The 13,097-nt window shown below is 42.3% G+C and overlaps 2 protein-coding genes across 4 annotated transcripts; one reads left to right on the top strand and one right to left on the bottom strand.

The window, feature by feature from the left end:
• Window positions 1-288: 288 nt before the first annotated feature.
• On the top strand, window positions 289-7,287 carry LOC130171281 (UDP-N-acetylglucosamine/UDP-glucose/GDP-mannose transporter-like). Its single transcript, XM_056379220.1, has 12 exons — window positions 289-495; window positions 773-806; window positions 936-1,022; window positions 1,815-1,882; window positions 2,017-2,088; window positions 2,274-2,342; window positions 2,543-2,645; window positions 3,299-3,391; window positions 4,127-4,194; window positions 4,416-4,494; window positions 4,573-4,655; window positions 5,954-7,287. Exons 1-12 carry the CDS (start codon window positions 386-388, stop codon window positions 6,057-6,059), a joined length of 972 nt encoding a protein of 323 aa, XP_056235195.1. The 5' UTR covers window positions 289-385; the 3' UTR covers window positions 6,060-7,287.
• A 2,819-nt stretch (window positions 7,288-10,106) lies between these two features.
• si:ch211-121a2.4 (transmembrane protein 205) lies at window positions 10,107-13,053 on the bottom strand. Of its 3 annotated transcripts, none has more exons than XM_056379225.1 (4): window positions 12,726-13,053; window positions 11,767-11,972; window positions 10,864-11,027; window positions 10,107-10,783 (listed from the first exon to the last, which is right to left on the bottom strand). In XM_056379225.1, the coding sequence occupies exons 1-4, from the start codon at window positions 12,764-12,766 to the stop codon at window positions 10,481-10,483; spliced, it is 714 nt and encodes a 237-aa protein (XP_056235200.1). In that variant the 5' UTR covers window positions 12,767-13,053; the 3' UTR covers window positions 10,107-10,480. The 3 variants fall into 3 exon arrangements, with proteins under 3 accessions (XP_056235200.1, XP_056235202.1, XP_056235201.1); XM_056379227.1 differs by having other exon boundaries at window positions 12,827-13,042; XM_056379226.1 differs by having other exon boundaries at window positions 12,831-13,041.
• Window positions 13,054-13,097: the final 44 nt, after the last annotated feature.

Raw genomic sequence — 13,097 nt, 5'->3', positions numbered from 1 at the left:
AGCTCCTGCTTTAAATGTGTTTCCCAAATGTAATAAATAAGCAGAGTGTGTTGTTTTCAGCTCCGTGTGTGACCCGGGTCAGATAATCCGGCAAACCGCAGTGTCCTGGTGTAAATCACACAGGCGGAAAATTAACCCAAAAATTGTTGTATGTGCCCTGTGAGTTTCAGACTTGAGGCGGCGGAAGTTGTGGTGTGCGCGCGCGCGCGCGCGCGCGCGCGTGTGTGTGTGTGTGTGTGTGTGTGTGTGTGTGTGTGTGTGTGTGTGTGTGTGTGTGTGAGAGAGAGAGAGAGAGAGAGAGAGAGAGAGAGAGAGAAGCGGAGCAGCGATGGCAGGGGTAGAGCCGACACCGACGCTCAGAGAGGAATGAGAACTTGTCGGGGGGATGGCGGACAAACCTCTGACGGTGTTCGTGAAGCTGTTCGCCGCGGGGTTTTACGGTCTCAGCTCGTTTCTCATCGTCGTGGTGAATAAAAGCGTCCTCACTAACTACAGGTAACGGTTTTCGCTCACGGCTCTGACGGTTGTAGTAGGAAAACAAACCTACCGTGTTAGCTAAACCTAGCTACTGGAAGTTGTGCTGGTCGCGGAGGAGCTTATTAGCTAACGGCAACTTTATGCTAGCGAGGGCAGCTAGTGGCTGGAGACAGGAGAGCTCCACTCACGTTAGCATTTAGCAAGACTGTTATATTTTAAATATTAAATACGAGGTGACTGTGCTCAGCCTGTAGAGTTCACTGGCACTAACGGGGGCTCAACTCTGCTGTTTCAGGTTCCCTTCTTCAATATGTGTCGGAATTGGACAAGTAAGTTGAAGGATTTTGCCTTTTTTTTTTTTTTTTTACGTTACCAAACACTATCCTGAGCTAAGACTAATGTTCAAGTGAATGCGCGCGCGTGTGTGTGTGTGTGTGTGTGTGTGTGTGTGTGTGCAGATGTTGGCCACTGTGCTTGTGCTGTGGGTGGGCAAGGCTGCGAGGGTGATCAGCTTCCCGGACTTTGATGAGACCATACCTCGAAAGGTGAGACCCCTTGTTTTTGAATGAAAATGACCATCAACCGTCTTGTTTTACAAACTCAAATATGTTCAGTTTACTGTCATTTAAGTAAAGTGGCCAGATCTCTGAAATTAAAACCGGGGACATTTCCAGTTCAGCGGTCAATATATCATTAAAATATCCAATGTTTTTACCTATGAAATAAAAAGGTGGACAGTCATGTATTGTGACCATGGTAACTGTTGCACTGTAATAAACTATTGTGTAGGGCGACTGATAAAATGAGGACTCCCTACCTCTGAAGTAGTTTGAAGTTTGTTTGAAGTATGTTTGTTTTTGTTTACTGCCTAGTTATAAACCCCTAACCAATGGGTGAGCAGCTAACCTTTTCTCTACCCTAGAGACAACAACAACAAAAAAGAATCAGAAACATCTGATTGGATAACTATTTTGATGGTTTTAGCTTCGCTTCTGAAGCTGCTATAGCTAGCAGCCAGCCCCCCCCCCCCACTGGCTGAAACAAGCGCAACGCTAGACTTCTGTTTTTAATTACAAAAGCTGAAAACTGTGACATTTCCGGGGACAGCTCCAACCAGGGACAGGCCACAAAAAACAGGGACTGTCCCTAGAAATCAGGGACATCTGGTCACACTACATTTAAGACAAGCATAAATCAGAAAATTTAAACACCTGAGACACTGGAGCAAAGGAATTGACGTTGACGTGTTTTCCTGGTTCAGTTTTATCTGCGTGGTTTAATCTACTCGTCTGGTCAGTCCTTTCTGCTCTCAATGCCTAAATATGTTTTTTTTCTAGACGTTTCCTCTACCTCTTCTTTATGTGGGAAATCAAATCACTGGTCTGTTTGGAACCAAAAGGCTTAAGTAAGTCTACATTGCCCCGGCTGAATGATGATGAAAGTTCATTCAGTGTCATCATGAGCTCATTGGGCATGGCTGTTGATGTTTTGCCAAGTAAAAGACTATTTCCCATCACAATTTATGTTCTCTTCCACCAGCCTGCCAATGTTCACTGTCCTCAGGAGGTTCTCCATTTTATTCACAATGCTGGCTGAGGGACTTCTGCTAAAGTAAGATCGCGCATGACAGATAACCCACTTTTCTTGGTGATTTACTGGTCCTTGAATGTAGCGGGGAATGGCTTTAGTAGAAGAAAACCAAGCCTTTCTCTTTGTACTGTATTGGTGGCTTTTATTTGCAGCTCAAAGCACTCAGATTGAATTTCATTGCTCTGCTATTCTTTGACCTTTGGCAGGAAGAAATTCTCCAGGCCAGTCCAACTGACAGTATTTACAATGATCCTCGGGGCGTTCATAGCCGCAAGGTAAGCTCTGCTCCATCCAGGTGTCCCCGCTGTTAACCAAAGCAGAATTACCCTCACTACAAAGGGTGGTCTCGTCCTGATATATGTGCCCACTTAAATGATATGGTCTTCAGGGTCATTAGACACATGTTGTATATCTGTAGTTGAACAGAGCACGCCTGCAGCTAACTGAACACTTTCTATCTTGTCTCTGTTCGTAGTGCTGACTTGTCCTTTGACCTGCAAGGCTACGTGTTCATCCTCCTGAACGATGTGCTGACTGCAGCCAACGGAGCCTATGTGAAACAAAAATTAGATGCGAAGGTATGGGGCTGAACCACCTGATGAATAGTTGCCATTGTTGGGTAGGAGCTGTTTTTGGCCTTGAGCTGATGTTGGTGAATTTAGAGAACCCAAACTGTCCTTCAGAGTCCGGCTCAAAGGAACATGTGTCGAGTCGGTTCTTTTCACTCCCCACTAAGTGGATTTAATTATCACTGTTTAAGCAGTTGTGCTGCTGTGCTATATTATTTTTAAACACTTTCTTGCATAATTCTTTTAGCAGTCTGGTTAATAACTGCCTGACTGTCCAGTTAGAAATGGCCCGTAGCTCGCTTTAGTCGGTTTTGATGTCACATGAGCAGACTGCTCAGCTCTCACATTACAGCAGAGGCAGAACTGGATCCAGATTTAGTCTGTGATGTCTGTGGAGCACCATCTGCTAGCACCGAGCTAAACAGAGAGGTGTGTGACTGATATTGCGAGAGAGTGAAAGATGGAGACACGTGAAACAGAATCAGACGGATGCTAACAAGAGGTTCTAGGTTGTGCAGTGGGCCGGCCACGCATGACATCTGTGTGCTAGTTAGTGAGGAATGTACTGAAAGACTTGTGAATAACCCTCTCTGTTCTGGCTCTGCTTATTTTTCATGTTCCTGTTGCTCCCTGCCCATCTATTCCTGTGTTCTCTCTCACAGGAGTTGGGGAAGTATGGATTATTGTATTATAATGCATTATTTATGATAATTCCCACGCTGCTGTTGGCTCATGTGACTGGAGATATGCAGAAGGTAAGCTGTTTGACTCTTCCTCTGTTTGTTCTGTCCCGTCTGTAAGATCTATTTCTACTTATCCTTATTAAAAAAATAAGATTTTATAGGTGTCACTTTCTGACAATGATTGATTGGACTGTGGCTAAACTATAAAATGAAGTCATTGAAGTGAGCTCATGGCCTTGGTAGTGATTAGTTATTACAGGGTTTACTGCTAAATTGAAGTGACTGCACACATGTGAAGGCTTGGGCGTGTGCTGTAAATATGAGCAGTCTGTTTGTTGGTCAGTGTTGGCAGAGACCTTCTGGTTTGCCCAGCTGGGGCCCAGCAGCCAGAGAGGCACAAAGCTGCTATTATGCACCTAGTAGAGTTATTACAGCAGCGCCTACAACTCCCCTCCACTGACTAACCACAGCACAGATACAGACTACTACCTTTTAAAGCTCAGTGCTGAATTTGTATTAGTATGTACATGGGCTACAAAAGTCTGAGGACACTTTCTCCTTCGTGGTCTCAGACTTTTGGACCCTACTGTAAAGTGTTAGTTGCACCAACTCCCTAAAATGTGTTGAACTCCTCCTCCACGCTCAGTCAATCTTAATTTTCTTTCTTCCACTGAATGCCACATCAGACTCGACTTGAATTCACAATCTGTCTAGTTTTAATCCTGTTTTTCTCTTTGCTTTTCATATGCATGTGTCTGTTTTCACTGGTACTTCTTTCTGTTTCTCATGATGTTCCTCTCTCGTCAGGCGGTGGAATATGACGGTTGGTCTGATATGATTTTCCTCAGCCAGTTCATCCTCTCATGTATCATGGGGTAAGACAGAAGCTGAAGTTTATGTGTGACGTGCATGCTTGCGTGCAAGCAAACAGGATTGTGTTTTGTGCCAGAAATGAACATCTGGATTACAACAACTTTCTATTCCATCAGTGGCTGAAATCTCAACTGTTTTTATTTTGTTGCATTAACATTGAGAAATCTGATTTCATGCTCGCTCAAGTTTTGAGCTGTGAGTAATATGGCATATTGTGTTGCAGGTTTGTTCTGATGTATTCCACAGTGCTCTGCACACAGTACAACTCTGCTTTAACAACCACCATCGTGGGCTGCATCAAGGTGAGCTGCACAGCTGTATGAAGAAACAGTCAAGCACTAAAACACACAAACCTGATTCATATTCCCTCCGTCTTGCAGAACGTCCTGGTCACATACATCGGGATGGTGTTCAGTGGAGACTACATTTTCTCTTGGACTAACTTCATAGGTTTGAATATCAGGTAGGAAATAATAGTTTATTTTGGATTTTGTACTCAAATGTGACAGTTGTCTTCATAGATTCTTTTTAAATAGTTGTTTCTGGGGCCGAGGCAGAAACTTCCTCCTCATTCATCAGGCTTTACACCATGTAGACTTGAATACTCACACAACAGATTGAGTCAGTTAAATAAAAACATAAAGGGGAAGTGTAAATACCGTATTATCATACAGTGTTGTTTCCCTCTGTGAAGGGTACGTTTGTACAGACATTCATGGTTCCCAGGGGATTTATCTGAATGACTGTTCATCCACTGACTTTTGTGACAACGATTTAATATGTCCAATACTTTGGTTTATGACCTGATCCCTGTGAAACTAATGACCTCTGGATCAGCCTCACTCGGATAAGATTAGTTGGAAAAGGAAAAGGTCCATGCCGACACAGATACTGTAGATCTGACATTGTGTCACACAGCTGCAGGAATTCATATTTACATGCTGAAACTTGCTGTGAAATTTCATGATCTGTGATTTGCTGCAACACGTTCACCTCAACACTGATGTGACAAATAACAACATGTTTTTCAATTTCTCATTTTGCCTTCAACAGTCATGAAGGTTTTCCCCCTAACGTTAATCTTAACACCAAGCGTCGTATCACAGAGACTTCCTATCTCAAGCCTTAAGAGAGGGAGAGTAGAAAATGGGATTTTGAGCTTCAACTGAAGCTACATTTCTTATTGAAACAAATAATGAAAAAGAACAGAAAAACAAAGCAGATCTGAGCCTCATGTTGTCAGGTCGGCCCCTCCACAGCTGGTCCTAGCCGCTCGGCTAACTGCAGCATCATGGTCTGTACCCACTTACATGCGTTTTGTCATCAAACTGAAACACATCGTTGGTGTGTGTCATCAGACAAGTCTCAATAAGTTCAGCCTGTTGACATTTCACTGGTTGTGTAACAGCAATAAAAGAGCAGCGATATGTCTGACACAAGTTAGCTACATGGTGGAAAGTGAAAGTCAAACAGTTCCCCATAAAGTTTGTGTAAAACACTTTTCCTATTTGAAATTAGCATAAACAATGATTTAGAAATTACTCATCTATAAAGGCTTTTTTCCTAAATCAGGTGCTAACCCCAATTACCACGGTTACCAATCTGTAAATCTGTAAAATGGCCCCAGTCTCATATTGTTCAGTGTTTTACAAAGAAAAACATCTCATCAGTTTTTTAGCTTAAACACTGCCATTCATTTACATTTTGCTTTGCTTGTCATCTGGTTTGTGACTGTGACACGGCGGCTCTCTGTTGTTGCAGTATTGCGGGCAGCTTGATCTACTCCTACATCACTTTCACAGAGGAGCAGACCAGCAAAACAAGTGACAACAACAAGCTGGACATCAAGGGCAAGGTGGTTGTATGACAGACACTGGATTTAAGTATTTTTATGCTGATGAAAAGGAAAACTCTATTTTTAGTACAACTTTTATTTATGGAGTATTTTAGTAGCAAAGGTGAGGAATTGTTGGGGATGGTGTCGAGGCGAAAGCCATGCCTGCACCATGACTCTCCTGTTGCTGCCATGGTTACGAAACCCTCCAGAGGGATTGTGGGTTGACTTTTAGATGGTGTTTTCTTTTTAAATATTTGTATTTTGATACTGTACTTGTGAGTATTGAGAAGGGAAACATGGAAGCCGTGTTATTTATATTAGAACATTTCCTGACATTTACACAGACTGAGCGTTTAAATGTTGGGATGACGTCACGTTTCCTGGACAGGAGTGTAAGAGAGATATGATCAATCGCTTGAAGCGTGGGTGTGTACTGACGAATCATGGGAATACTACATGATTATTTTAAAGGCACAATCCTTACTTTTTAATGCCTTTTCTGTTTTGCTGTTTACAAGGAATGTAACTTTAGATGCCTTCTAAGCACAGTGAGATGCACTGACACTGTCATTATCTGTTTCACTCTTCAGTACATTTCTATACATTTTTGCGCGTACACTGTTATAAGCTTGTTACAGACGGACGGTAATGACAGTGATCTAACCTCATCCTTTAAACAACCAAAGTGAATGGGCAGTGGGCTGTCGATCCCCATCGAGGATTGTGGCTTTAAATAATGTCGCTGCCTCCTTCTCGGAGAAAATTTAAAGTTGACAGTTTACATTTACTCACTCAGTATTACAGAACGTTTGTTGTGGATACTCCATGGTTGCAGCTGGTTCTCTCTATGCAGACTTAACAAACAAGGGGACCCAGTACTTTTTCTCCACACAATGTAATCGCACTTTTAACTGAGGTCGGTCCTGCAAAAGGGTGAAACTGAGTTGCTTCACCTCCTGTTACATTAATGTGTTGAATGAGATTATTGAACCTTCCTGAAACGAACATTTCAGGTTTTTTAAGTATTACAAGAGAAACTTGGTTGTCTAAACTTTAATAGTCAGGTACATGGTTTTTTTTTTTTTTTTTTACATTTTTATCTACATCATTTTATATTTATTACTTTTTTAGACTAATATTCATTTTGTAGGTGGAGTGGGTTGTAAATTGTTGATGCTGAACTCATATCGAACAGTAACCATGGATTTGTAGCTGAAACCTGATCATGTATTTTTACATTAAAAAAACTCTGACATGATGGATTCCTTGGGATTTGTTGGTCAGGTGTTAAGATGGAATAGTTTCATGATGTTCACTCTGTGTTTGCAGCTGATCCTAAACAGTAGGTCGATGATTCCCTCTTCTGTCATATTTGGCAGAACGTGACGTCCCACAGGAACCACAGGACTGAATTACATTTGAGTCACTCTGGCTTCTGAACCGAGGCTCCATTCAGACTTCCACGATCTTCTGCCAGATTTGTTTTAAAACAAACAAAAATGATTTTAGCAGTTCTCAAAGTATTCAGAGACTGTCCCCTGTGAAAACTGGATGCTTTTCAGCTCATTAGTCTTTTCTATTTCCACCACTAGGAGGCATCAAAATCAAACATTTTCAAATCTTACAAGAGTGATTTTTTTGTCCACTTTACAAATCACACCAGATGTACACACTGACTAAAGTATAGAGCTGCATGCCCCCATAGTTCATCCAAAGCTTCTAGCTTTAAAGCTAAAAGTCAATCAGTCTCAGTTGTTTCCTTTTAAGTCCACTGCATGAAGCAGAGCCAGAACAACAGGAAATAGGTTGCACAGTAAAGATATAGTCTCTCAAAAAGGAATAAAACAGGCTGAAGATCAGGTAGAGAATGATGAAACATGTTTTTATACAAAAAAAATAGACCACACATGTCAAAAAAATCTTTGATACAAACCCACTACCATTAACAGCTCATGACCTCTGACCTCATTGTTCTTCAGCTAATATGATGATAACACGTAATAGCAAACATATCATGAAGAAACAAATCAATGTAGGTAAGAGGTCCTCGAGAAAAATTCATATGCAGATACAGATTTCATGTCGATACACAAAACTGTCAAATAACTTGACGTAACAGTTTTTACAGAACTTTAAACTGGCCAAGCTTCACGGCAACGTCATAGAAAAACTGTGTGTAGAATTTAAAACAGCCAAGTAATATTGCATTGTTTCTGCCGGTATCAGGCTCATAATAAACACCTTCATCAGTCCAGTTAGAACAAACTATTAAAAAGAGGAGTTTCACAATCTGTCCTCTGCTGCCATCGCTCTGTTGGTGTTTTGTCTTTGGTTTAATGTACAGGTATTACAGACAGGAGGCACAGTCGTAGCATCGAGTGGTCAATTAACATGATTAATGTGCAAAAAGACAACAGAAAAATAATAAACCACAGATTCAAGAAAAACATACTATGACCAAAAAAAAAAAAAGCTCACAACTCAAAAATAATTTTGCTTCAATTCTCCTAATGGCTGCTTTTTTTTCCTACAGCCAGATGATAATGTTCCAACACATTGAGACTGATGTGGAGCAAATGGAGGTTTTATAAAATAAAGCTCAAAACACTTGAGGAGTTCAAGCTCCAGACCTGATCACTGTTTAAAATCCTACACCAATATATACAAGATCTGATGTGGGTTTTCCTGCGTGGCACAATGAAAGGTAGCAACATGTACAGAGATCGTCCTGGGATGTGAAGGGAAGGGAAGGAGTGCGGAGGTGACATTCAAGTCAGATTCAAAGGTCACAGTGGATTAAATGTGTGTTGCATTCCCTCTTATCCACAGAGGAAGGCTGAGCTCTGACAGTTACATATATCATTGATGTATGATGATATTAATTTATGAATGTTACAGCCTGGCTCAGCTGCAAGTCTGTTTACTGCAGTTAATATAAACATAACTAGGTTAACTAGTTAACTATCTCTACTCTGTATTATGAATGCCTGCTGCCGTGGCTATGCTTATGACTGTATGGGATGTTTACAGCTTTGGCTTTTGCTGTAGAATTGGTTGTTATGGTTACTATGAAGCCACCCATGCACTCCTGTGTGTGTGTGTGTGTATTGGCATCTCAAATGTCCTATCTGACGGTAAAGCAGGGGTGACAGGTGCTTCGTGAGGCTAATGTTAATACATGAGGAGATGTGAAGAGTAGTCACAGTGCACACACAGCCACGCTGCCTGTCCATGTACCGTTGGAGCTCAGCCTTTCACAATAAATGCAGTACAGGAAGTGTCGCGACATAATGTAAAAGTTACTGTGAGATGATGCAAAAAAAGTAGTTCCAAAGAAATAAAATCTTTTCTGGGGGCACTGTATTATTATTATTATTATTATTATCATCATTATATTATTACTATTATTACAGGCATTTAGTCAACACAGACCCACATAGGCTCAGTAGGCCTAAATAACACTTTGTACCATCCCAAAAAAAAACTTCTGTGCTACTCCAATACAATCCACTTTAATATGTTCAGTTAAACGGGTAATTCCCATCCCCAGAATAGCAAGTGTCTCCATCCAGAGCACACTGATAATAGTGGGACTAGAGCAAAGGTCTACCTGCTGGAGGACTCTCATAACTACACCGAGCTGCTGTGCAACAACGCAAAACAAATACCAATAAATTCTGTTTCCACTACAATAGAATCATGTGCAGGTGTGTTTTGGACTAAATCAGATTGTATATCACACCAGCAGCAGCAGCCAGGAGAGAGAAAGATAGCACAATCTTTCCCTCTGATGGGAGGTGAAACACAGCCTCACAGGTGCCCTTACAGTAACATAAGAAAAGCCAGACAAACCTGTGACACCGCACTGTCAACAAGGTATTAAAGCTCCACCCAAACAGAGAGAGCAGGGCACAACAGCAAGGAAACACTTTCCTTACTAAAGGTTTCCTCCTGTTGCCTACACATAAAAACAGTGCAGTGCATTGAGCCATTTTCTATTGCAAGTGCAAAGATTTAAAAACATTCCTCATGTTTTATTTTACGGTAAGGTACCATAGTGTAAAAGTAAAGGTAACAGTAAAGGTAACAGTGTGGGGAAATCTCAAGGCACCAACCTGAGGCAGCCGCCAGCCTCAGCCACACTGGGTGAAAGGTGAAGCATTACTCAGATTGCAGGAACTGATTCGTCTCCCTGCAGCAGTTCAGAGAAATTCAGCTTCACTGACCGTGAACCAGAGGCTGAAATCTATGCATGAGACTATATCCTATCATTGTTCCCCAATGAGAGCATCATCCGACCTTTTAATCTCATTTCTAATTAAGGCAGAGATAGAAAGAAAGACTTTATGTATTAAATATATAATTTACTGCTTTGATATCAAAAGTTTCTAGATTTGTAAAGGACTGACTATGTTTCAACAATTTTACAGTCCAGCTGCTGAGTGTCAGTTTTACAGCGCGACAAGGTTTTCAGCCATGTAACAGAGACTGTAGAAATTGCAGCCGATGCAGCAGAGGTTACAGAAGGACGACAGCAGTCTGTACAGCCACAGGCGACTACTGAGGTGCCTGTATTTTACATCCGTCTCACACAGCTTGGCGTAAGCCTCACGGTTAGACGACAGGCCGATGTCCTGACCCAATCCGCACGCCTGCTCGATGAGGTGCATGTCTGCCATGATCTCTGACGTCATTTGGCCAAACCACTGCGCGTTGACGGCCGCGACCGTCACAGACACAAAGAAGATGAAGATCTGGTGAGGGAAGCAGAGACAAGACATTAAGATAATACTCAGGTTTTATGCAGCGCGATGATGTGGAACAAACGTCACACCTGAAAGGCTTCCCGGTCATCCAGCATGTCGCTGGGATGATACACGGCGTAGATGGTGAGGTTGAAGAAGGCACAAGCTGAACCCAGGTGGAGGTAGAACGGGACGAGACGACTCTGAATAAACCCATATGTGTGTCTGTTCAGGTGGTTGTCCATCACAAAGCCTGTGCAGAAATCAGGACAACTGATTAGCACAACCTTATTTTCATAGAGACACTAATTCATTAAGGTCTGACAGTTACATGGACAATAATATTCTAAAAAGAACAAGATTAAGAAGCAGTTTCTGACCTTGCTTCTCGCCTCTAAGGTTGCAGAGGGTCACAGTGGTATACCACCGTACCAACATGACAGAAATACGAGGTTTGTGGTTGAACACTGGCAGGAAGCTCAGATGTTGCTATGTGCTGGAGGCTAAGGAGTAGTTTACAATGAATTCTATAACTGCTGCAAAGCATATAGATGAGAGTGTAAATGTCACGGCTCTATAAACAACAATCAGACACACCTTGGTTTTCCACGTAAGCATTGTCACTGAACTGCAAGAAAAGCTAATCAAGGTCTGGATGTAGGCATAACGGTGGCCATGAAAAAAGTGTGATGATACAGAGGTGCTTCACTGAGGTCCTATTCACATTCTGTGTGAGCCAATCAGAAATATAAATACATATACTGTGATCCAAACACTTGAGCCACATTGGGTGGCGGCTGGGAACCAAACTGTAGGACCACTTCAGTCACGACTGTGTTGTGCAAATACCATAAAAACAAATGTCCTACATGCATTCTGTATCTTAAATGAGTTACCATCTCTCTCTCTCTGTATACGTGTGTGTGTGTGTGTGTGTGTGTGTGTGTGTGTGTGTGTGTGTGTGTGTGTGTGTGTGTGTGTGTGGCACCAACTTGAAATGAAGGTGACCCAAATTTGCATTCCCCAGTAGGTGGAGAGAAGCAGCAGCTGCAGCAGCTTCACTGTGAAGGTGGGCTCCTCGTCAGTGGACATGTTTTCTTTGCAGCCGGTAAGGCCAGTAACGCTTCTTTGGCTTTCACCCCCCGGGTCTTTGCCTTTTCGTCTGGAGGGCACCTGATGCTTCTTCACTTTAGAGTCTCTGTAAACAGAAGCGATGCGTCAATACGGACGTGACAATATGCAACATATTATAACATATTATATATTCAGACTGTATAACACCTCAGACAAAGGAAGTGGATCATGAGCTAGACTAATTAAACTACTCTTGTTTATTATTTATTAATAACTATTATTATTATTATTGTTATTACTGATGAGTTGCTGGACATCTGAATTTCCCCTAGGGGATAAATAAAGTCTAACTAGTAAAAGCTGATAGCGTGCAGGTTTCTGATAAGCAACTCATCCACACCTTTAAATAACAACAATACACCTTTTGTTCCTGAGAAACACCTTTTTTTTCCAATCAGCTTCCTAAATGAATAAAACAACCGGACGGCTGGTTGTTTTTGAGTCAACGTTATAATCCGTGCAGGACACTGTTCGCAGAAACTTCCGCACTGTTGTCAAGGAAACTGGGTGACTGTTTGGACGTTACCCCAGCGAGTAGACGTCAAAAGAAACAGCTAATTTCAGCTAACTCAGACTAGCTAAAAACTCAAAAGTGTGCGGGGGCTAATTCGCTGATTCCGCTGCTAACAAACACTGACAGCAGCTAACGACTCACCGACGGGGGCGTCAACAAATCTTCAAAGTCACCTTTTGTAAACTAACACCGGCTGTTAGCTTGTTGTAACGTATCGCCGTGCTCGTGCAGCTAGCTAAGCTAAGCTAAAGTTAACTTCGCGTAAAGTTAGCTTCACTTAGAAAAAAAGTATTGCTCACTTACACCTCACTCTCCTTTAAGTTAGCAGCCGTCTTCCTGCTCATCTACAACGAGAACACAGAGCAAATCCTGTAACTTTAGCAGTGAGAGCTCCGGGTACAGACCTACCTGTGTTGGCTGAAGCTCCGGGCAGGTTTGTTGCAGACTGCGGAACTTCCTCACCTGCTGTCGGTGGCTGCTCTGCTAGCTCAGTCAGAGAGAGAGAGAGAGAGAGAGAGGAGAAGGCGGAACAGCAAGTGTCAGGATGTGCGCTGGAAAAAGTTTTCCCCTACAGCTTTTAGCAGCAGACACCACTGGTTCCCCTCCCTCCCTCCCTCCTCCCTGACGTGTCTCAGGTGAACCCTCCCCTCAGGCCTCTGGTGAAACACACTCTGC

This window comes from Seriola aureovittata, chromosome 6, assembly GCF_021018895.1.
Source record: "Seriola aureovittata isolate HTS-2021-v1 ecotype China chromosome 6, ASM2101889v1, whole genome shotgun sequence".
In the NCBI taxonomy this organism is placed as follows: Eukaryota; Metazoa; Chordata; class Actinopteri; order Carangiformes; family Carangidae; genus Seriola; species Seriola aureovittata.
The sequence above is the reverse complement of the archived record's forward strand: the minus strand, read 5'-3'. Positions and strand labels throughout refer to the sequence as shown.